The 23929-nt window shown below is 49.6% G+C and overlaps 1 protein-coding gene across 1 annotated transcript in view; it reads right to left on the reverse strand.

Annotated features, from left to right (window-relative positions):
• Positions 1-23929, reverse strand: part of ARHGAP44 (Rho GTPase activating protein 44) — an 84390-nt gene that overhangs the window by 20908 nt on the left and 39553 nt on the right. Inside the window, 10 exon segments of the mRNA XM_047090125.1 lie at positions 2045-2225; positions 4256-4347; positions 4933-5046; positions 8485-8565; positions 11060-11141; positions 11556-11667; positions 15670-15797; positions 16424-16445; positions 16447-16506; positions 19156-19224. Coding sequence (XP_046946081.1) covers positions 2045-2225; positions 4256-4347; positions 4933-5046; positions 8485-8565; positions 11060-11141; positions 11556-11667; positions 15670-15797; positions 16424-16445; positions 16447-16506; positions 19156-19224 — 941 coding nt within the window.

The following is a 23929-nucleotide window of genomic DNA, read 5'->3' on the forward strand; positions in this document are numbered from 1 at the left end:
GGGCATTTCATTTACAAAGTTCTCAAATGCCAGAATGTCATCAGAGATGAGGCAGTGGCTTAAAATGTCATCATTCAAGGGGCACCTGGGTGGCTCAGTCGGTTAAGCACCAGACTTTGGCTCAGGTCGTGATCTCACTGTTCGTGAGTTTGAGCCCCGCATCGGGCTCTGTGCTGACAGCTCGGGGCCCGGAGCCTGCTTCAGATTCTGTGTCTCCCTCTCTCTCTGCCCCTCCCCCGCTTGCACTGTCTCTCTCTCAAAAAAAAAAGAAAAATAAATAAATAAAATATCATTCAAGCTTCTGCAACTTCCTGTGTATTTTGGGGGCCCGGTGGACTTTGTCCCAAGATTCCATAGTGGTAACTCTCCCATGGATGGCATCTGGATTGCTTTTCATGGGTGCCTGGAACCAGACAGGGTCTGGCAGGGAGGACAGAGCTGCACAACTCTGATGGAGAAACACTAGGACCCAAGGAGTTCTCCAGAACCCAGCCAGGTCCAGAATTCACCCTCCGGGGTATATCCCCTCGGCTCAACGAACTTCACAAAGGAACAGTGGCTTCGCCTGAGATTAAAAACAAAATCTGAGGCACCTGCTAATATGCACTTGTCTGTCTCTTCTCTGTCTCTCTTTCTCTTACAATGCAAAGATCAGATTCTAAGTATGCTCTTTTTTTTTTTTTTTTTTATAGATTTAAGGAATTTCTCCTACTCCCTGCAGCGTCTAAGAATTCCCAGTCTTTCTTTCCCCCTTCGCTGGAGAATAACCAACCACACAGAGCAGGTAATCAAGACACAAGACACAATGCACAGCAAGAGTCTGGTGGGTAAGGAGGTAAGCAGGGATCTGGCCCCTTCTGAGCATGCCTCTGTCAATCCCACGACACAGGTCTAGGTCCCCGCTCTGAAAACAAGAGGGGCGCGTGGTAAGACGCACGCACCCCTACAGTTCCTGGTTTCCAACCTTCCCTCTGCAGCCCTTCAGGCCAGATGCCTTTCAAGCAAGCGGGCCTTTCTGGCTGCCTCGTGATCTGTCGGGGAGATGGAAGTTGTGACTGCTACGCTTCTGTCATCTGAATTTCTGACATTCCCGTCCAACGCTTTACAGTCCCGGTCCGGCTCAAAGGAGCAGTTGCTGCCTTTGATTTCATGGCGGCAACTTTCCATTCTTAACCGAAGTTTACTTGACTGACTCCCTGGACCAACGATGCAACCCAATCCTTCTCTGAGACATATTTTCGCGGAGGCCCCCGCTTGCGGCCGTGCGCGGTCCTCGCGGTCGTGGCTGACGCTCACCGCGAATCAGCCGTGCTTGTTAGAAAACACGTTTATGCCCCTCTTATTTGCTTTGGGGATCCTAGAAGGCAGTTGCACGTTATGGAAACTGATTTCACAGCAGCGTGGAGGGGGTCATTCCTATGCAAGTGAAGCGGAAGGCATTGATGAGTCTCCCCTGGGGACTGTGGCATCAGGAGGTATAGGCGTCCATCACAAGAGACGGGAAAAAGTCTTAGAAACTGACAGGTGACACACAGATTGCGTCAGGTTGTAGGTTTTACTCTCGGTCTTAAAGAGACTGAGGCTGGAAACGTAAAAGCGTGCGTTCAAGGCGCTGTTCGTGCAGGAACGTTGACGGACAATGCAGGTGAGCAGAGCCATCGTCAACGAGGAACCGTTTAGGATTTGAGAACTGACGTACGCTGATCAATTTGGAGTCAAAATATAAAGCGTGTTCCCATCTTTTAATTCCCCTTGCTGGCCGACTTTTTTTTCCTTCTTTTGATGATAACTAATGAGTATCGATCACAACCCTCATTTCAGAAGGTTGCACTTACCTTCGCCCCTAAACCCAGGGAAGCGAGCCAAGGGACTCAATCTAAACAGCACAGAGGAAAACCTCAAGCAGGAGGCAACAGCTTGATTGCTACAAATCCCCTAAATTGCTGCCAGAGAGGGCGCCCTGCCTGGCAATCCGGTTCCGTGTTACCTCTCGGCCCCTCCCGGCTCCAACCCCCAACGCTTAGAAAGGCACACTAAATCATACCCATCCTTTTTGTAAAACTCCAGCATCATATTATCCGTGGCGACGCTGAGGGGCCGGCGGATCTGCTCGGGCTGGCGACGGTCAGTGGGGTCCATGTCTGGGGAGGGCATTGAGCTATAGTTGGCGTTGTGGTTCACGTGTACCGGACTCCCATAATTCCCTGTGATGTTGAACTCTATCTCTGTGGGGAAGAAAGAAATAGGTGTACGTGATCTATGGGTCCGTCACACCCTTCCTGGGCAGGAGAGATATGAGCAGAGATGGGCTCTCGTTTACACTTCACCCCTAGAAAACTTTGTCCCACGGTTCAATGTTAGGTCACCTGTTGATATGAATTCATCTTAACATAATTCATCACATCAGCAGGTGCACACAACTGCTCACCTCTCACATTAATATGATGGGCACTTAATAAAGCAATTTCTATTTGTGATTTAAAAAGCAACATGGGGCGCCTGGGTAGCTCAGTCAGTTAAGCATCTGACGTCGGCTCAGGTCATGATCTCACGGTTCATGAGTTCAAGCCCCGCCTCGGGCTCTGTGCTGACAGCTCAGAGCCTGGAGCCTGCTTCGGATTCTGTGTCTTATTCTCACTCTGCCCCTCCCTTGTTTGTGTTCTCTCTGTCTCTCAAAAATACATAAGTGTAAAAAAAGATTAAAAAAAAAAAACAAACCCAAACTTAAACAAGGAACAGTTGGGGTACTTTCTGAAAAAGACAAAATGATCCATTTCAAACCTCATGGTTAAAAGTGAAACACCAGAGCAGTCTTAATTAAATCAGGAAAAAGGACAATGCCTAAAATCACCACTGTTATTTAACGCTGTTGGAGAAGCTGGCCAATGGAATACGTCAAGAAAATGAAATAAGAGGAAAGATCGTTATTTTTAGTGATGATGATGTCTTTCTGGAAAACCAAAGAGAAAAAATTAGGAAGGACTGGAAGCAGAGATTTCACTAAGGTCACTAAGGTGGTGTTGGTGATCAAGTGACATCAGAAATATCCCAAACTTCCCTTGCCATTTCCTATCTGCAACAGAAATGAATCCACTCATCCACAAACTTACAGTGTTATGCCTTAGACTCCTATTCCCTTCTTTCTTTATGCCGATTTCCCACCCTCACTCAACTTGATGTCATTGACAGAACTCTTAGGACATTAGCAGTTAAGAACCTTCATGGTCAAAACACACAAAACCAAGTCAACACCATCAAACTTCTTCGATGTTGATCATCTGAGTGATTACTGCTGATGGACAGAGCACAGAATTATTAACATTCTATCCTCACAGGAGGTAAACAGTTTACTGTAGCATAGCCAAAAGCACATCCTTAATGTTTACTAAACACAAGGTACAGTGTTCTTTTTTTTCTTTTGAAAACAAACAAATTAGTACAGCAACTGCTCTCTCCCAAAAGCTGTCACCTTCAGAGTTATCCCCTTCTGCTATGCTGCTTTTTGAACATTTATGAAGCATCATCCGAGCGAGCCACCTTTACAGCCTAATTTTGAACCGGATCCAAAAAAGAACCTGATTGCCTTTGAGCCTCACCTTTACATTTTGAGGGCAACTCAAAGGACACACAAAAGGAGTAACAAAAAGATGGCACCCGGGGGATCGCCGAGCCCTGGATAAAAATTCATGCGCATCTCAGATCTATGCGGCATCTATGAAAGCAGGTGATCTCGCTTTCCTTTCTGCTCCAGCATTTCATAATTCACAGATGTGAAGACACCACGGTGTGGATGTGAGACCAGTAAAATCCACAGACACGGTTGGTGCAGGCAATGGACAGCAATTGTCACTTAGCCAAGGATTAGACAGTAAGACACCGACGTGACTGTCCACACCCTGAGTGTGTGTGTGTGTGTGTGTGTGTGTGTGTGTGTGTGCGCGCGTTTGTGTAGGAGGATTAATAACAAACACTTTTGGTTTCAAAGGTTTCGAGGGGCGCCTAGGTGGCTCAGTCGGTTGAGCGTCTGACTTTTGATTTTGGCTCAGGTTGTGACCTCACGGTTGGTGAGTCTGAGGCCCACGTCGGGCTCTGTGCTGATGGTGTGGAGCCTGCTTGGGATTCCGTGTCTCTCTCCACCCCCTCCCCTGCTCACTACCTCTCTCACAAAATAATTAAAATAAACAAGAATAAAGTCTTGCACCCACAGTAACACTCTGGTTCTTCCCCACCCCCACACCTCAATGCCGCCACATACCTCCAGGGAAGAACCAGTCTGCATGCTGGATGATGGGTTCGACAATCCCGACAATCTGCAGTGAAACCGTGGTCATCATCTCCGTGATGTTCCTGCCAGCGCAGAGCAGAGGGGGGGCAGGGCTGGGTCACCGGCGGGGGCGGGGAGGCACGTCTGGCCCCACAGCCCAGGGCCGGAAGCCTGCAGACCTAGGTCTAAGGGTAGGCTTTCTCTTTGCAAGGGCACTTGACCTTTCTGAGCCTCTCCTTCCCTTCCTCAGAACGGGGTAACCACAAAAGGCCTCCTTACAGGACACACGTCAATGGATAATATACATAAAACTGTCTGCTTTCCAACTCTGTTCTCTCTTATGAGACGGCCCTCTATCCCCCAGGTCCAGATGCTGGGGATGTGCGCTCTTCGGAGAGAGTCAGGAAGGCCTGGAACAGCTTGCCTGGCCTGGTGCGGACTCAGATTAGCTCAGAGAAGACCCTCACCGCAGACCCGTAGCTCTGAGCCCATCATGGAGAAGGAGCTACAGAATTCTGGGTCTCCTCCTGAGTCTGAAACCTGAGCAGGCCAAGAGAGAAATAGAACTTGGCAAATAAATGAGGCCGATGATATGCCGGGGGCCCCGGTCGTGCCCTCTGCCACCCGCCCCATACCTTACCCATTCGCGTGTTCTGCCCTATACTCACCCTTCTGCTTGCGGCCACAGCAAGTTGGGGCCTAACACAATTGCCATGTTGCTGGGAGTCATCTTGTTCACATCTTGATATTCTGATAGCTTGGATAAAAATTTGATCAAGTATCTGAAAGGGAGTCACAAGGGCCAGGTTGAACCAGGGCTCAGCCCCAGCTGTGTTCCCCCAGCACAGGGCAGACACTTCTCTCCCCCGCAGCCCATCTTACCGACAGCCAGACTCATACACCCCGCCTTATAATGAAGACACATCATGGAAGAGGACACGAGAATACTTTACAGACAGACAGACTCATATACTAGGACGCGGCTACCTGTCAACATCTACATCACCTAACCCTGGCCAGAGAAATTCCCCATCTTTCCTTTTGACTCCGTTATCTAGTGACCTAAAGTCCCTCTTGTTCTTCAAACCTCAGTCGCCTGCCACCTTCCCCGTGTGCAGAGGTGAGAAGCAAAGTGTCCAGGTGTCACCGGCAGGGACCTCCACATGCTAGGGGTGGGATTAACCTCAGGGGGGCTTTCAGAGCGAATGGAAAAAGAAATTATACATAGGGGCGCCTGGGTGGCTCAGCCGGTTGAACGTCCGACTTCGGCTCAGGTCACGATCTCACGGTTCGTGGGTTCGAGCCCTGCCTCAGGCTCTGTGCTGATGGCTCAGAGCCCGGAGCCTGCTTCGGATTCTGTGTCTCCCTCTCTCTGCCCCTCTCCTGCTCATGCTCTGTCTCAAAATAAATAAAAAACATTAAAAAAAAATAAAAAAAAAAGAAGTTAAACACAGAGCTAGCACACGAGCCAGGCACTCACTCCTAGAGATGTACCCAAGAGAAATACACGCACACATACGCATTTGTGCACAGGTGTGCACAGTATTAAGTCAGCTAAGAAGTGGAGACCGCCCAAATGTCCAGCAAGGGAGGACCGGATGAATGAAACGTGGTCTGTCCGTACAACGGAATACTATTCACCCACGAAAAGGAACAGAATACCGACACACGCTACCACATGGATGAACCTTGAGGACACGATGCTACATGAAAAAAGCCAGACACGAAAGACCTCATGTTGTGCATGTTGCGTAAGCCCACCTAGAGGAAGTTCCCAGAGAGGTACCTCCGCAGAGACAGAGAAGGCAGATTAGCGTTTGCCGGGGGCTGGGTTGGGGGAGATGGGGAGTGGCTGATAACGGGAACAGCGGCTGCTAATGGCGGCGATTGAGATGGTCTAAAAACTAGGGGTGATAGCTGTGGGACTCTACAAACACACCAACAACCACGACACTGCACCCACCAAGAGGACACAACAGTATATCTCAGTATATCTCAACAGTATATCTCAGTATATCTCAACAGTATATCTCAAGGAACTATTGAAGGAGCCATACGTTAGATCGCTCTTGGGATTTTTTTGTTAACGTTTACTTACTTATTTTGAGAGAGAGAAAGAGAGGGAGGGAGGGAGGGCAGGCACATGTGAGCAGGGGAGGGGCAGAGAGAGACAGGGAGAGAGAGAATCCCAAGCAGGCTCTGTGCTATCAGTGTTGAGCCCAACATGGGGCTCGATTCCACGAACCGTGAGATCATGAGCTGAGCCAAAATCAAGAGTCGGACGATCAACCGAGCCACCCAGGCGCCCGTGCTTGTTGTAAAATATACATAAAAAATTACCACCTTGATCATTTTCAAGTGTTAAGTACTTTTGCACTGGGAAGCAACCATCACCACCATCCTCCAGACCTTTTGTGGCTTCCAGAATAGAAACTCTGTCCCCGTTGAACGCTAACGTCCCGGCTCCTGTCCCCCTCCCCCAGGCCCTGGCAAACACCCCTTTGCTTTCTGTCCCCATGAACGTGATGGCTCCAGGTACCACATACATGTGGAATCACACAGTATTGGTCCTTTTGCGTCTGGCTTCTTTCATTTAGCACGAGGTTCTCAAGGTTTATCCATGTAGTAGCACGTGTCAGAATCCCCTTCCTAAAAAGGCTGAATATTGCATTACATGTATATTCTGTTTCTGTTACCCATCAATGGACATTCGGGCTGTTTTCACCTCTTGGCTATTACGGATAACGCTGTCATGAACGTTAGCGTGCGAGCAACGAGTCCCTGCTTTCGAATAATCCATCGGGCACATACAGATATACCCAGACGTGGAACTATTGGATCGTATGGTAACTCTATGTTTAATTTTTTTAAGGGTCCGCCACACCATTGGCTCTTGGGATTTTTAATAGGAAGGCGGAAATACTCAGGCAGATGGAGACAGGCACTGACGCTGAAAATCTGCATCTGGGGAAGCACTGAGGAGAGGTGACAGGGCCAGGAGAAGTTGCCGGCAAGCCAAAGGGATAAGGAAGCAGAGAGTGCGAAGGTGCAGAAAAGATCCGCAGAGCGGCGGGAAGTGAAATCGAGGCGTAGCAACAGTGAGAGACGTGTGGAAAATAGCTAAGTGCCAGATCACCAGAGGACGTTCTCCGGTCTCCATCTCCGTGCAGACCAGCTCAAGGACACATCTGCCAACCAGCTCCACGTTTGGTCAGCTTCCCTCAGGTGCACCTACCTTTGCGACAAACCCACAAGATCTTTTTTTTTAATTAAAAAATTATTTTTAATATAATTTATTGTCAAATTGGCTAACATACAGTGTATAAAGTGTGCTCTTGGCTTTTTTTTTTTTTTTAATGTTTATTTATTTTTGAGAGAGAGAGAGCGGGAGGGGCAGAGAGAGAGGGAGACACAGAATCTGAAGCAGGCTCCAGGCTCTGAGCTGTCAGCACAGAGCCTGATGGGGGCCTCGAACCCACAAACTGTGAGATCACAACCTGAGCCGAAGTTGGACGCTCAACCGAGCCACCCAGGCGCCCCTTTTTAAATTTTTTAAAGTGTTTATTTTTAACTTACACCAAAGTTAGTTAGCCTATAGTGCAATAATGATTTCAGGAGTAGAATCCAATGATTCATCCCCTACATATCACACCCAGTGCCCATCACAAGTGCCCTCCTTAATGCCCCTCTCCCGCTTAGCCCATCCCCCCACCCAATGCCCCACCAGCAACCCTCAGTTTGTTCTCTGTATTTAAGAGTCTCTTATGGTTTGTCCCCTTCCCTGTTTTTTATATTATTTTTGCTCCCCTTCCCTTATGTTCATCTGTTTTGTGTCTTAAATTCCACATATGAGTGAAGCCCTACGATGTTTCTCTTTCTCTGACTGGCTAATTTCGCTTAGCATAATACCCTCTAGTTCCCTCCACGTTGTTGCAACCACAAGATCTTAAAATAGGTTCCGTTAAGCTTCGCTTCTTGCAAATCAAAGAACTGAACTGCCTGAGCCAATGGCCGCCAAAGTCATAGAGTGCCCTTCATTCTGTGTCTTCATTTGCAAAATGGCAGGGTTGTTTGAGGGTGCAAAGAGAGCCTGTGCAGTAACCGTGCCTGGCACCCCATACAAGGCTGTGCATGCTAGTTACCAGGACCATTAGCCGGGAAGCCAAGTGTCTGTGGCCTCAATAACTCCGATCCCGTGTCTCCAGGATCCATCCACTTACCGGATGTTGTTGTGATTGGCCTTGGGCAATTTTTCACAAGCATTCCACAGCGCCTGAAGCCTCTTGTCTTGCTCCTGAATACTGGGAAATAAATGGGAAAGCCACTGGTTGAGCTTGAAGCAATGAAATCTCACTGGCAATCGTATTAACCAGTCATCGTACTATGTGGGTCTAAGAAACCAACTATCGGGGCGCCTGGGTGGCTCAGTCGGTTAAGCGTCCAACTTTGTCTCAGGACGTGATCTCGCGGTTCGTGAGTTCGAGCTCCGTGTCGGGCTCTGTGCTGACAGTGTGGAGCCTGCTTGAGAGTCCCTCTCTCTCCCTTGATAGATAGGTATTCTTACTGTATTTTATTTTACTTTATCCTATTTTACTTTGTATTTTATTTTATTTTACTTTATTTATAAGCCCTCTGAGAATGAAAAGAAATTGCTTCTAGGACTACAGTTTGTATATGCTTCTCCTGAAAATCGACATCAAGGCTTACATGGTGAGGAAGGCCTTTCTGCTCAAAGAATCTTTTCCCCCAAAAAATTAAAAGGGAAAATGTCAGCAGGGTGAGGGCCCAGCTTTGACCCCTTGGCCTGGGGCCCAAGGCAGGGAGGTCCTCCCACAGATCGTGACCATGGCAAGAAACATGGTTTTCCCTCATTTCAGGCTGAGGAAGAGGTAAGCGTTCTCCAAAACACACTTCTACTAGGAAACTGAAGACCAAATGTCCCATTTAGAAATGGAAAGGTTAATAGATCATATTTGGTCGCAAGCTGACCAAAGGCTGGACAAAGAGGGTCGTGTGCAGGGAGGCCGTTAAAGACCCAGCTCCACCCTGCCCGCAATCTGGTGCCCATTACCGAATCTCTATGCGGCCTCACTTTTCCTAATCTGTAAATGGGCTCATGGGAGTACTTTCTGCCCGGAGTTGGCATGAGTGGTTTAAAGGAGCATCTGTACAAAGCGCTCAACAGAGCGTCTGGTTCGTCTCAAGCTCTCAGTTCAGCGTCTGAGGGGAGAAGGCAGACAATGCCAGGCCTGGCTAGAACCTGAAGGCCTGGCTGCCTCCCTTCTCTAGCTCATATGTCATCAAGATCACATGTACAGTCAGGAAATAGAAGGGCCAGTTTCCATCGAAGGATACAGTCTCGCTTATCTTCATCCCTAAGACCACAGGGTGGCCCCAGAGAGGCGGCAAAGTACCGGAGATGAGCACTTGGGTTCCTGAACCGGATCCCATTCCGCCATTTATTAGATGCCAGGGAACCTGCCCTCATACATCATACACCTGTGCTTCTACTCGACTTCCTCCTCCATCAGCTGGGGAAAACAGCACAACCCACTTTCGAAGGGTTACTGTGACAAATGAGTTAAAAGCGTATCGTGAGCTTATAACAGCAGCGAGCCCCTCGTAAACACGGGACAGAGATATGGCTCGTGATTAATACTGTCACGGAACTCACGCCCACTCTCCACGGCGAGATGTTTACACATGCCAGATACTCGGCCAGGCTTTCCTGATACACAGTCTCTACTCCACCTTGAAAAAAAAAAAAAAACAACAAAAAACAAAACCATGGCGCTCTGAAACTTGATTGGAGCCAGCCTTCTAGAACACCACACAGATGAGCCTGGCTTCACCTCTCGGCCAGTGGGTTTTTTTTTCAGGGCCCAAGGAAGCATAAACATACTCCAGTGATCCTTCCGACAGGCTAAGCTGGCTGTGCTTTGAGACTAAACCCACAACTAGAGAGTTCTAGAAATCATGTCCCTTCTCAAGCACCCAGCAGACACCAGCCCACTGACCAGAGATCATGTTTTTATATTAGCAATTTTTTTTAAGTTTATTTGTTTATTATTGGGGGTGGGACAGAGTGAGAGAAGGAGAGAGAATCCCAAGCAGGCTCTGTGCTGTCAGGGTGGAGCCCCATGTGGGGCTCAATCCCACAAACTGTGAGATCATGACCTGAGCCCGAATCAAGAGTTGGACGCTGAATCAACTGATCCTCTGAGGCACCCGTATATTAGCTATTAATGAGCTGTTATTAATATAGATGTAACGATTATAAGAGTCAAGGCTCTGTGACCAGTCCTTTGTACTCTTCTCTCCAGAAGGAAGCACTACAATCCAGAACCTTCTATGCATTTACATGTTGTGCTTTTTTTCCTTTTTAAAACAACAGAACATCATACGTGTCCTCGTTAACTTGCTTTATTTCACTGAAGGGTATGTCTTCCTATCTTTTCATGCTAGCAGTAGCTCGAACAGAGCTTTTAAGCACTGCGGAGTATGTTAACAGTGCAGATACACCATAATTTATTTGGCCATGCCCCACATTCCCCACCAATGAGGCTTTACTAACTTCTAGGCTTTCATTATCCCAAATAACACTGTCATTGGCACCCTTGTTCATGCCTCTTTGGGCACATATTCGAGCATCTCTCCACGATATATACCAAGAAGTGGAGTCGTAAGATCACAGGCTAATAAGCTTTCGTAAGGCATACATAGGCTTTCATAATTTCAGCAGATACTTAAATCAACTCCAACCAACAGCACACTCCAAAAATGTGGCGTACTCACTTGGAAGCCTGAATCCACTCGTCATAGAGTTCAAAGGTCATAAGAGGTTCTGGCAACTCTCGGAGGTAAGATTTCAAAGCTCCTGGACACAAAGACAACATCGGCTAGGAGCCACTTGCCATTGGCACAGGCAAGTTCTACCAGCCAGCATCACCTATGTGGGTTACATGTGGGGATGGGTTCCCTGACCCTCATGTGGTTTCCCACGTGCACGGATTGGAGGCTCTGGCATGGCGGTGGGACCTGGGCTTCCAATCACGCTCGCTTCCCCCTTTTATTTCCCACCAACACCTTGTCTTCTCTTGGCACGTTGGGGAGAACTTTCTTCAAGGGGCCCGAGCAACCAGGCTTAAAACCGAGCCTGAGGACACATCGAAAGCACGTTGGGAGCCACTGGTTCAAGTGTCATGTGACCACATGCCCTCCACGCTGACCCCTTCCCCGTGAGCCTCTACAGCCCAAGGGAGCACCTTGCTACGGGGAGGTGGGCCCCCACCTGCAATTGCATGGGGGTCTGCTGAGTACTCCTGCACATCGACCACACAGCAGTCCAGGGCGGCTTTTAGCTTCTTCAACTTGGAGGCAGACGGCGCCACCCGGAAGAGTCCCTGCCGACAGCACAGAGGGTCAGCGCACAGCACCGTAACTCAAGGGAAGGGCACAAGAGCAAGGCGAACAAACAGGAAGTCTCCCCACTCCCTTCCTCCAACATCTCCTTGCTGCCTTCTTCCCATCACCATTTTCCAATATGGCGGCTGCCCGCTCTCTGCATGTCTGCTCCTCCTTTAGACGTAAGGAACTCTGGAGCAGGAACTGAGCCTCACCCACTGTTGTGTCCCCAGTGCCTAGGATGGGGTGACCCATCATTCTGGCTTGGTAAGTATTTGTTGAGTTAATGAACCCTGGGCACTTCCCAACTTCTTGTTCTTTTGTATTTAAGATATATTTTGGAGAAGGGATACGTGATCAGACGTGGAGGGCTAGGAAGCTCAACACAAAAAGGTCTATGGAGGGAGTGAGTGAGTGTGTGTGTGTGTGTGTGTGTTTTGGGAGACACAGGGCTCTACTTGAGAGACAAAGTCTATGTCCTCAGGGGACGGGCAAACTAGGGATGGTCTGTGAGGGAGCAATGCCTCCTTTGGTCCTTCTGGGTTTCATTCTTCAAGTTCTGAATCACTGCCCTGTCTTCCAAGTGAACCCTTGTGCTCTGTTCAAAAGTGAGCCCTGAAGAGAAAGAGAAGAAGACGGGTGTGTGGAGGGGCGATCACAGGTCAGAGTTAGAAGCGAACCCCCAAGTCACGTGTGGGATGAAAAGTTTGGCTTCAGCTTCTCGGCTCCTTACGTTCTGTGATGCCACCCCCAGGGGTGAGAAACGGGCTGGCAGAACCGGCCTTTCAACCTTTCATCTCCAAGTTTTCTTCGGAAGAAAACGTTCCTGGTCTGAAATACTGAGTTTCTGGCCTGCTGAGATCGCTAACTCCCTTCTAAGTAGATGTCCGAAGCTCTTTGGCATGTATGCAAGGACTCCATACACGTTTGGACTGGTGCATCAATAAGGCTGCTGTGACCAAGAGCAAGCCACAGCATGTGTTAAAAAAATGGATTGGATCGTCATAAAACCACGCCCCTACCGTGGAGGAAAACCAATAGCATTTGGTGATGGACAACATCAAAGAGAAGGGAGTAGGGTCGTCAAATAGAAGCCTATAGATTTTTTATTTGGTTCCTTAAAAAAATTTTTCTTGGGGCGCCTGGGTGGCGCAGTCGGTTAAGCGTCCAACTTCAGCCAGGTCACGATCTCGCGGTCCGTGAGTTCGAGCCCCGCGTCAGGCTCTGGGCTGATGGCTCGGAGCCTGGAGCCTGTTTCCGATTCTGTGTCTCCCTCTCTCTCTGCCCCTCCCCCGTTCATGCTCTGTCTCTCTCTGTCCCAAAAATAAATAAACGTTGAAAAAAAAAATTTTTTTTCTTAATGTTTATTTTTGAGAGAAAGAGAGAGAGCATGAGTGGGGGAGGGGCAGAGAGAGAGGGAGACATAGAATCGGAAGCAGGCGCCAGGCTCTGAGCCATCAGCCCAGAGCCCGACGCGGGGCTCGAACTCACAGACCGCGAGATCATGACCTGAGTGGAAGTCGGATGCTTAACCGACTGAGCCACCCAGGTGCCCCAAGCCTCTTTTCTTTTAAAGAGTGAGTGGTGGCCATTTATATCACAACAAATAATGTCTTTGTAGTTCCATAATACATTTTATGTTAAGTCCTGGGTTTTTCTTGATCTCTTGTGTGTGTGTTTTTTAAAATCTGTGTCTATCATTGAATTTTCTTGGCATCTGGAGTGTGTTTTGATAATTTGGAAATGTTATACTTCAAGATATGAACAAATTATTTTTACGTTTTGCACATGATATTTTTAAGTTACGGGTTATACAGAACTATTACACATTCCCCATCTTTTAGAGAAACGTCCTGAAATATTACAGATGAAATCACAGAACGGTCTGGGATTGGCTTCAAATTATCCAAGGCAGGCGTTGGGGGGCAGGATTTCAGGGAGAGACAAAACAGGACCGTCCATAAGCTGGGTGATGAGGTTCATTATCTTGTCTTTACGTGTTTCAGGTTTTCCATAATTCCAAGAAGTGATGGGGAGGAAAACAATACAACAACAACCCAGTTTACTTCCACCATGAAGCTATGGCTCAGGGACCATACAGACCCCTTCATCTGGTAACCGATAACAGACACGAAAACGGCCAGCACTTAAAACGTGGTTCGTCTGGAACGGCCGGCGTGCAAACATGCCTGGCACAGAAGAGGGGGCCAACGCGCGTCTGAGCATTCACTGGCTTGTCTTGTGCAGCCCTCAGTTTGCCGCACGGGACCCAGTGCTCGCTTACAGACTTGCACCTGTTCCAAATTAATCAGGTTTTGAACCAGTAAGTTCGAAAGCCACCACGTCCCCTTTTATACTCTGCTCGGAGATAAATGCCTGGCACGCCCTGAATATCGACTGGCTGGTCAGATCAAAGGAAGATGTTGTTGAGACTTCAAAATAAGCCTACAGAAGAAACCAAGCGTGAGGGCTGCCTCCCAGGAAATGGTTTATGCAGCAATAAAACGACAGTCACCGCTTTCCCACAGACGTCTTCACATGTGGCTCTTAAGAAGTGCTTCCTAACGTCTCTATCAATCACGTTTTCAGGCTGTCTATGAGAGAGTTGTGATCAAAAAGGCTAAAAGGTCTATTTTTGAAATGGGGGAGCTTATAAAGCAGTGAAAATAAGAGGAGGAGGGGAGGAGGGGGAGAAGGAAGGGGAGGAGGGGGAGGAGGAAGGGGAGGAGGGGGAGGAGGAAGGGGAGGAGGGGAGGGGGAGGAGGAAGGGGAGGAGGGAGAGGAGGAAGGGGAGAAGGGGGAGGAGGAAGGGGAGAAGGGGGAGGAGGAAGGGGAGGAGGAAGGGGAGGAGGGGGAGGAGGAAGGGGAGGAGTGGGAGGAGGAGAAGGAGGAAGACGAGAAGGAAAAGGAGGAGGAGGAGAAGGAGGGGGGAGGAAGAGGAAGGGGGAGAAGGGGGTTGGAGGAGGGGGGAGGAGGAGGGGGAGGAGGAAGAGGAAGGAGGAGGAGGAGAGGAGGAGGGGGAGGAGGAAGGAGGAGGAAGAGGAGGGGGAGGAAAAAGGAGGAGGGGGAAGAGGAAGGGGGAGGGGGAAGAGGCAGGGGGAGGGGGAAGGGGAGGAGGGAGGGGGAGGAGGAAGGGGGAGGAGGGGAGGGGGGAGGAGGAAGGGGAGGAGGGGGAGGAGGAAGGGGAGGAGGGGAGGAGGGGAGGGAGGGGGAGGAGGAAGGGGAGGAGGGAGAGGAGGAAGGGGAGAAGGGGGAGGAGGAAGGGGAGGAGGGGGAGGAGGAAGGGGAGGAGGAGGAGGAAGGGGAGGAGGGGAGGAGGAAGGGGAGGAGGGGAGGAGGAAGGGGAGGAGTGGGAGGAGGAGAAGGAGGAAGACGAGAAGGAAAAGGAGGAGGAGGAGAAGGAGGGGGGGAGGAAGAGGAAGGGGGAGAAGGGGGTTGGAGGAGGGGGGAGGGAGGGGGGAGGAGGAAGAGGAAGGAGGGTGGAGGAGGAAGGAGGGGGGAGGAGGGAGGAGGGGGAGGAGGAGGAGGAGCAGGAGGGCTGGAGGAGGAAGGAGGAGGGGGAGGAGGGGGGGAGGAGAAAGAGGAGGAGGGTGGAGGAGGATGGGGGACAGGGGGAGGAGGAGGAGGGAGAGGAGGGGGGAGGAGGAGGGGAGGAGGGGAGGAAGAGGAGGAGGGGGAGGAGGGGGAAGGGGGGGAGGAGGAGGAGGAGGCAGCAGCCGCAGCATGGCCACGTCCTGCTCAATATGAAGACGGGATCCTGGGGTGTGGCCGGAAGTTCCTCAGGCCAGCGCTATCCACCTCCCACAAGCCTCCCTCCCTCCCTGAAAAGTAAAAGCTTATGGGAGGAAGCAGGACCAGTGTGTGTGCTGGGGAGGGAGGGGGCTGCCCCGTGTCGTCACACGTCTGCGTGGCTGGGGGCCAGAGAGAAGGAGATCCTGGAGGCGCGGTCACAGGGAGGAAGACCCCTGCTCGGGCGGGGGTCGAGCCGCGCCCAGACCTACCTCCTCCTGCATTCCACATTCCAGCAGCATCGTCACACAGGCCTCAATGGGGAAGGCGATCTCCCGGCCGCTGATCATGAGGTGCTCCTCCAAGGGCTTCCCGAAGGAAGGCTTCTCTACCCAGGCCTCTGAGCGGGGGCAAGCGAGAGAGGCCAGTGGGCAGTTAGTGAAGGTCACTGGTGCTCGAATACGTCTGCCCTCTGGTCAGATCTTCCTGACCATCAAACACATGGAGGACCAGTTAGGTCCCCGTTTTTGTGGTTTGGGGATGAGGGAGACAGGACTGGGTGGGGCAGACGGCTGGCTAGCTGTGTCCAGACTGCCCGGCCTGCCTCCATGGGGCACAGCCCCCAACTCGTCGCCTCGTCGTGGGGGGCCGTGCGTGTGAGTGCGCCATTAGATCAAGGCACCAGCCTTCAAAGTTCCAGAAGCTCAACCTAATGTGGTTCTGTCGGGGCGCTTGGCTGGCTCAGTCGGTTAAACATCCGACTCTTGATTTCAGCTCAGGTCGTGATCTCAGGTTTGTGGGTTCAAGTCCCACATTAGGCTCTGTGCTGAGAGCATGGAGCCTGCCTGGGATGCTCTCTCTCTCCCTGCCCCTTCCCCCCTCTCCCTCGACATAAATACACTTAAAAATTAAAAAAATAAATAAATAGATGTGGCTCTGTTGAGAGAGCGTGGGGGGGGGCTGGAAGACAGGGAACGGTCTCGGCTCACAAGGCACGCGGGCTCCCCCACCCCCCAGTTCACTCACCCTGCTGTGCCTTTATCTGGGGGCAGCACAGTCTGCAGGAGCGTCAGGGACTTCCTGTGGTATTCTGCCTGCACTTCTATTAGCTGAGAAGACACAAGGACAAGGTTATCGCTCGCGGGAGGGTGGGGCGCACAGGAGGCTGGCCCCGGCGGGGTGCCTGCTCTCTCATCCACCTACCGTGACGGCTGCAGCATGCCTACCCCCCCCCCCCCCCCGGGCCTCGGCAGCAGAGAACTCGCCAGAAATGGAAATCTCGGGGAGCCGGAGAACCACGAAGGAACAGGGGGACCACCCCAGGCCGGGAGCCTGACACGGAGAGCTGGCCTCCACGGCGACGGGACCTCGCCTGGCACCCCAACCTCCAAGCAAAAGCAGCAAAGGGAGGAAAGCGATAGGAAAAACACAAGTGGGGAACGCACTTAGAGATTTGCCTGGAAATTCCGTTTCCCTGGAAGACCGAGCTGTATGCTAGTCTGTACGGATCTTGGTTTCTGTAAGGTGAGTTTATACAGCTTTTTTTTTTTTTTTTTTTAGTTTTTTATTTATTTATTTTGAGAGAGACAGAGAGCGCGCGAGCGAGCTGGGGAGGGGCACAGAGAGAGAGAGGGAGAGAGAGAGGATATCCCAAGGAGGCTCTGTGTGGTCACTGCAGAGCCCAACATGGGGCTCGATCCCATGAACCGTGAGATCATGACCTGAGCCGAAACCAAGAGTCAGTCGCTTACCCGACTGAGCCACCCAGGCACCCCTCTGCAAAATGGGTTTGATATGTAAGTGATCAGAAAACGTGTGGCTTGAGACGCCCGGGTGGTTCAGTCGGGTAAGCGACCGACTCTTGGTTTTGGCTCAGGTCGTGGTCTCACGGTTCGTGAGCTCGAGCGCCGTATGAGGCTCCATGTTGACAGCAGGGAGCCTGCTTCAGATATTTTCTCTCTCTCTCTCTCTCTCCCTCTCCATCTGTCCCTCCCCCACTCACTCTCTCTCTCTCAAAACAAACTTAAACAAAGGAAAAAGAAAAGAAAACGTGTGTGGCTTCATGTACCATCCTCTGTGAGTACCTTGGTGGTGAAACGGCTTTGGCTCTCGTGATACAACCCCAAAAATCAAATTCTTTCAATTTGCCCACTTTTGACCATCCCACCGCTAAACCAGCGGCTGAAGTGTCCACAAGGGCAGACAAACCCCAGGGAACAACACCATTTCCGAACCCTCACCCCCCCACCCCCGCCATCGGGTGTGCGTGTGCCAGGGGAAGGGGAGGGAACCGCTCTGTTTAAATGCTCGACGCGGACGGTAGAACACCTTGACCTCCGAGTGAAACCTAAAAACGTGAGTTTAAAAAAAAAAAAAATCCGAGCACCAGAATAAATGGTCCATAAGTAGGAAGCAGGCAGTCCAAGGTGGCTTTGGAATGTCAAAAAGGTCATTCATTTAAGAAATTTTAAAATATTACCTCCGTACATATACCCGATGGAATAAACTTGTGAACGTGCTGCTATTTTTAAATAAACCGTCCAGGTTGGAGGGAATATGCTTATCAGTGCTTTTTCAGGATGGAAGGGATTCATCTGAATGTCTGGACCACTCGCCGATCACAGCTGTGACCGGCCCTTGCCTCTGCTACTACGCTTCCATCCTAAACGTTCCAGTCCTCTTCCTTCTCCTCTTTCCCTTCCTTCCTTACCATCCCATCACTTCCTGGATCATTTAAAGTTTGCATCTTATCCCCCAGAGTTAAAGGCAGGCGAGCTTAACCTGGATTTTTAACTTGGGGTTTTTCTCTCAAGTGTTTTGAATTGTTGCTGGTTTTGTTTCGCTCTGCTTTGTTTTTAAAAAACTATTTTTAACGTTTATTTTTGAGAGAGAGAGAGCACGCGAACGGGGCAGGGGCAGAGAGAGAGAGAGGGAGACACAGAATCCCAAGCAGGACCCAGGCTCTGAGCTGTCAGCACAGAGCCCGATGTGGGGCCTGAACTCATGAACTGTGAGATCATGACCTGAGCCGAAGTTGGACGCTTAACCGACTGAGCCACCCAGGCGCCCCTGTTCTGTTTTGTTTTTGACTTGCCTTGCACTTACCCTGGTAAAGAGCCAGGGTCTTAATTATTTGGACCAGATTATTCAAGTATGGATGACTCAGACCTGTTTCTTAATCTGCTTTCATCGACGAGAGGCCACCTTAATCATCGTTTACCTACTTGTCATGGTCTTTGGCCAAGATCGAAATGAAAAACAAATATTTGCTGGGGGGTTATCATCTCCTTCCCAAGCTCCCTGTTGATGATAGACCAGGGCGTCTTAACCTTGGCCCGACGGACATTTGGGATGCAGTCACTCTTCGCTGTGGGAGGCTGTCCTGTGCACTGTAAGATGTTCAGCAGCACTCTTGACCCTAGGTGCACCTCCCCCAGTGGTGACAGCCCCAAACGTCTGCAGACATGGCCAGACATCCACTGGAAGAGGGGACAAAATCACCCCTGAGAACCGCTGTTACAGACGACAGAATTGCAATCATCTGCATGGACGGATGGGTTGAGTTTTACTCTTAGGTTTTTAGTGAAATCCATGCAAAGGGAAATAGAAGACAGGATTTATTCACAGACAGAACCATTAAACACCATATTCTTTCCCATAGTGTGTTCCACAATTTGGTTCCACACCCCTTTCCTTCCTGTCTGCACCCTGCCTCTTGGGACCAAATTTTAAGGGCTCTTACCTTTCTGGACCCTTACCGTTTGAAAGTAGTTTGCATAGTCGATTTCTTTGGCCACAAAACTGTACATGTCCGCCGAGAGCTGGTCCTGCGGGAGGGGAAACGCAGCACTGAGGCCAAACATAAAACAATCGAGCAGCTAACGCGTGAGTCTAGACATCACAGGAAGCCTTTACCGCTGAAGGAAGCAGGAGCCTTCACCACTATGAAATCCCGTTTTTAATAATTCCTGACACATGGCCAAGTTTCCTCATGGGCGTCCCTGTGTCTCCCAACCAGGACTCCAGAGGATGAGTAAGTGTGAAAAGAACACCTAGGCCGGTAGTCTCCCCGGGGATTGTAACACGTGAGCCAGAGTCCAGAGTCAGGAAGGCTGGTGTGGGGGAGTGATGTGCAAATCACTTCCACACATCCCCGCGGCTGGCACCCCCTCCGAGGACAAGGGGCGCTCCTGCCCTCCCTGAAACGGCCTGCCACTTCCTTTCCCTGATCCCTGAACCGCTCTGCTCTCCTTCATCCTCAACACTGACTGGTCACCTGCGTCTGGGCGAGAAGTGGAAACACAACAGTTGGGGGGAAGGTGGCTAAGATAGCTGGGCCGGTTCAAAGCAGGGGTGCTGATTCAACATTGGGAAGAGCGCGGGCTCCGCCCACGTCATGCGCAAGTCTCGGGGTGTTGACCGTCCTGCACCATTCAGCTCTCCGCGGGATGAGGGGGCAGTGGCCTCTTGCTGGATCGGAGTCTGGGGTGCGTTCTCTTTCGAGAGCGGGTCACTTCCATGGAAACGCCCACGGCAAGGGGGCAGTTAACGGTACGTTTTGGGTAGGACTGCAGACTCCGTCACTGAGCATGTCTGTTAGCCTGTCGTGTCTCTGGACTTGTCTGCCCAAGTCAGGTGGTCTCTAGAGTTATTCCCGGATCTCTGCAAGAGACAGATCTTTACAAGAGACGCTCAGCTGAGCAGAGAAGAACCTATCACGCGTGAGTTGCGGAAACTATGAGAACAGCCCTAGAAAGCAGATCCAGGTGCTGAATGAAGGAAGGCGAGCCACCACATGCTTCAGGAAGAGGCTGTTTCGTGGACTGCCCCCCCCCCCCTTCCCACCAAGCATTCTGCACCAACCTCACAACCCTCAGCCCCCCTGCCCCCCAGCTGCCAATCAAGCCAGGCTCAGTGAGAGCACTGGAACATGAGCAGGGATCTGTTTCCTTTTCCAGGACCCTGGACAGGCAGACACTGTTGAACTGTTCTTGTACCTACAAGGCACAGAGTTAAAAGGGAAATCTGTTCTTTGGAGAGCTTTAAGCACAGATCAGTCAATGCTACACTTGGTCCAGTTTCAAAGGATGAAGAAAGAGGAAAGAAATGAATTAACATTCTGGGCACCTGGGTGGCTCAGTGGGCTAAGTGTCCCTCTTGGGCTCAGGTCATGATCTCACGGTCTGTGAGTTCGAGCCCTCATCGGGCTCTGTGCTGACAGCTCAGAGCCTGGAGCCTGCTTCGGATTCTGTCTCCCTCTCTCTCTGCCCCTCCCCCACTCATTCTGTCTCTGTCTCTCTCTCTCTCTCTCAAAAATAAATAAACATTAAAAAGATTTTTTTTAAACATTTATTTACTTTTGAGACAGAGAGAGACAGAGCATGAACAGGGAAGGGTCAGAGAGAGAGGGAGACACAGAATCCGAAGCAGGTTCCAGGCTCTGAGCTGTCAGCACAGAGCCCGATGCGGGGCTCGAACTCATATACCGCGAGATCGTGACCTGAGCCGAAGTCGGACGCTTAACCGACTGAGCCACCCAGGCGCCCCTAAAAAGATTTTTGAAAAGAAATGAATTAACATTCGTGGGGAAGAATCTAGGTGCCAGGCACGACATCACATGGAGTTCTCATCTAAACATCTTAGGTAAGTGCTGAATTTGGGGGGAGTGGCTACCAAGAAAGAGTTCAAGGATCTCACCTGCCCGTCCTCCATGGTCTTAAATGTGCTTTGCACAGCAGAGGCTTTCTAACTATTTGCTGAATGAGAAATGAAGGTGCGGTAATTTTCCCCACGGGTAAAATGGTTTTTTTAAAAAAATTTTTTTTTTTATTATTACGTTTCTTTATTTTTGAGAGGCAGAGAGAGACAGAGCACAAGTGGGGAGGGGCAGAGAGAGAAGGAGACAGAATCCAAAGCAGGCTCCAGCCTCTGAGCCCGACGTGGGGCTCGAACCCACGAACTGTGAGATCATGACCTGAGCCGAAGTCGGACGCTTGACCGACTGAGCCACCCAGGCGCCCCCAGGTAAAATGGGTTCTAAGCCTCAGCTCCCCCTCACCAGACCTCCCCTACAATGAAAGCCTTTGTAGGACTGCTGAAGCCAGCAGTTTCTAGAGGAACCAACTTCATCTGCCATGCCTACGACAGTTTTGGTCAGGAGGCATCCATCACCAGCAGCCGTGAGGGAGGTAGGTCAAGGCAGGGAAAAAACAAAGGGTCGAATGATAAAAATGGCTCAGCACACAGAGGAAAGGCAGGGACCCCTTGAAAGACTAAATGGTACACCTTCGATGACTCAACATTTGAGCTATGCCAAAAGATGATGTTGGAAAAGTCAGATAGACCATCTGTGGGCGCCCTCAGGAACACGAAAGGATTTCTTAAAGGTATCATCGGATTACCGTCTTACTGAGTTAACAACCGTCCCAAATAAGCCGAATTGTAAGAAATGAAAGTGAAAACTAAATCCAATTTCCATTTATGCGAATCATGAGCAAATTTCCTTTATAAAGAAAAGAAAAATCAATCATCACCAGAGTTTAACGTGTTTTAAAAATCATTTGTTTTCTGCTTTCGCGATGAATCCACGCTCGGAAAAAATACAGAGTAAATACCCAAGTTCACCTGCAATCCCACCACACAGAGAGAGCGCTACAAACACACGTGATGTCTGCTCACATTATACCTATTTTCATCAGTCCCACATTTTGTATGGTTGGTTTACAAAAATGGGACCAAAGGGGCGCCTGGGTGGCGCAGTCGGCTAAGCGTCCGACTTCAGCCAGGTCACGATCTCGCGGTCCATGAGTTCGAGCCCTGCGTCAGGCTCTGGGCTGATGGCTCGGAGCCTGGAGCCTGTTTCCGATTCTGTGTCTCCCTCTCTCTCTGCCCCTCCCCCGTTCATGCTCTGTCTCTCTCTGTCCCAAAAATAAATAAATGTTGAAAAAAAAATTTAAAAAAAACAAAAAACAAAAATGGGACCAGACCATGTTGCAGTTTATTCCCCCCCACCCCCCCAGAGAAACAGTCTTTCTAACGGTCACATGACATTTAATGTATGAATGGACCATATATTGAACAGACCAACCAGTCTGTTGCTGGATACTGTGTTTCTAATTTTTCATTACAACACTTGGAAAGCACGTGTTCGTATAGATTTGCACCCGTCTCTTGATTATTTCCTTAGGATAAATTCTGCAGTTTAAAATTAATTCTGGTTTTGTATTTCCTTATAGTTAAATTTATTTAAAAGAATTTCCTTTTAAGTTTTTATTTACATGGGGGGGGGGGAGGGGGGGAGGGAGAGAGGGTGAGAGAGAATTCCAAGCAGGTACCACACTGTCAGCACAGAGCCGAATGTGGGGCTTGATCTCATGAACCGTGAGATCATGACCTGAGCCAAACTCAAGAGTTGGACGCTCAACCAACTGAGTCACCCAGGCACCCCGTTCTTATAGTTAAATTAAAAAATATTAGCACGATTGAGTTGGGATATTAGGGATTTTAGTTAAAAAAAAAAAAAGACACCTAGGCATAGCATATTCAAACTTCAGAAAATCAAAAACAAAGAAAAAATACTGAAAGAAGCCAGAGGTTAAAAATGTTTTAGCAGAACACAAGATAAGAATTACATCTGACCTCTCCTCAGAAAACATGCAAAGCCAGCAGAGGGTAGAGTAAAATATTTAAAGTATGGAGAAGGGGGGGAAAAAAAAAAAGCCCACCAACCTAGAAATCGATACACTGCAAAATTACTTTCAAAAGGGACTTAAAGAGGAGTGCCTGAGTGGCTCAGTCGGTTAAGCGCCCAACTTCGGCTCAGGTCATGATCTCAGGGCTCATGAGTTCGAGCCCCACATCGGGCTCTGTGCTGACAGCTCAGAGCCTGGAGGCTGCTTAGATTCTACATCTCCCTCTCTCTCTCTGCCCCTCCCCTACTCATGCTCTCTCTCTCTCAAAAATAAGTAAAACATTAAAAAAAATTTTTTTTAAAGGGATTTGAAGAAATTTAGGGGATTTGTTGCCAGTAGACCTGTCTTACAAGAAATGTGTAAAAAAAAAAATGTTCTTTAAGACAGAATGAAAAGATAAAGGTCAGAAACTCAGACGCTCACAAAGAAAGGACGAGCATTAGAGAAGGACTAAGTGAAGATACCATAAAACTTTTATTTTTCTCATGCTTAATCTACGGGATAAATTTGCAAGCAACAATGTACTTACACATATGTGAACGTATCCATGCATTGAGATAAACACACATGAATGCACGGTGTATGATTACATGGATACAGTCATATAAACACACTTGTGCTTACGAATGCTTATGTACAAGTCAGTGGAAGGAACCAGGGGTATTTTCTCACTGAGACATACTTGCACTATATGGGAAATGCTAAAGAGCTCTTCCAAAGTGGACTTGGATGCATTATAAATATATATTGCAAACTCTTAGGCTCCCACTAAAAACATAAACCCTAAGAAAAGTATAATATACTGAGAAAGGAGAAAAAGCAAAACCACTTGAAAGGCTAA

This window comes from Lynx rufus, unplaced genomic scaffold, assembly GCF_022079265.1.
Source record: "Lynx rufus isolate CCGP_SWC_20201006 ecotype Redwood Valley unplaced genomic scaffold, mLynRuf1.p SCAF_28, whole genome shotgun sequence".
Taxonomy (NCBI): Eukaryota; Metazoa; Chordata; class Mammalia; order Carnivora; family Felidae; genus Lynx; species Lynx rufus.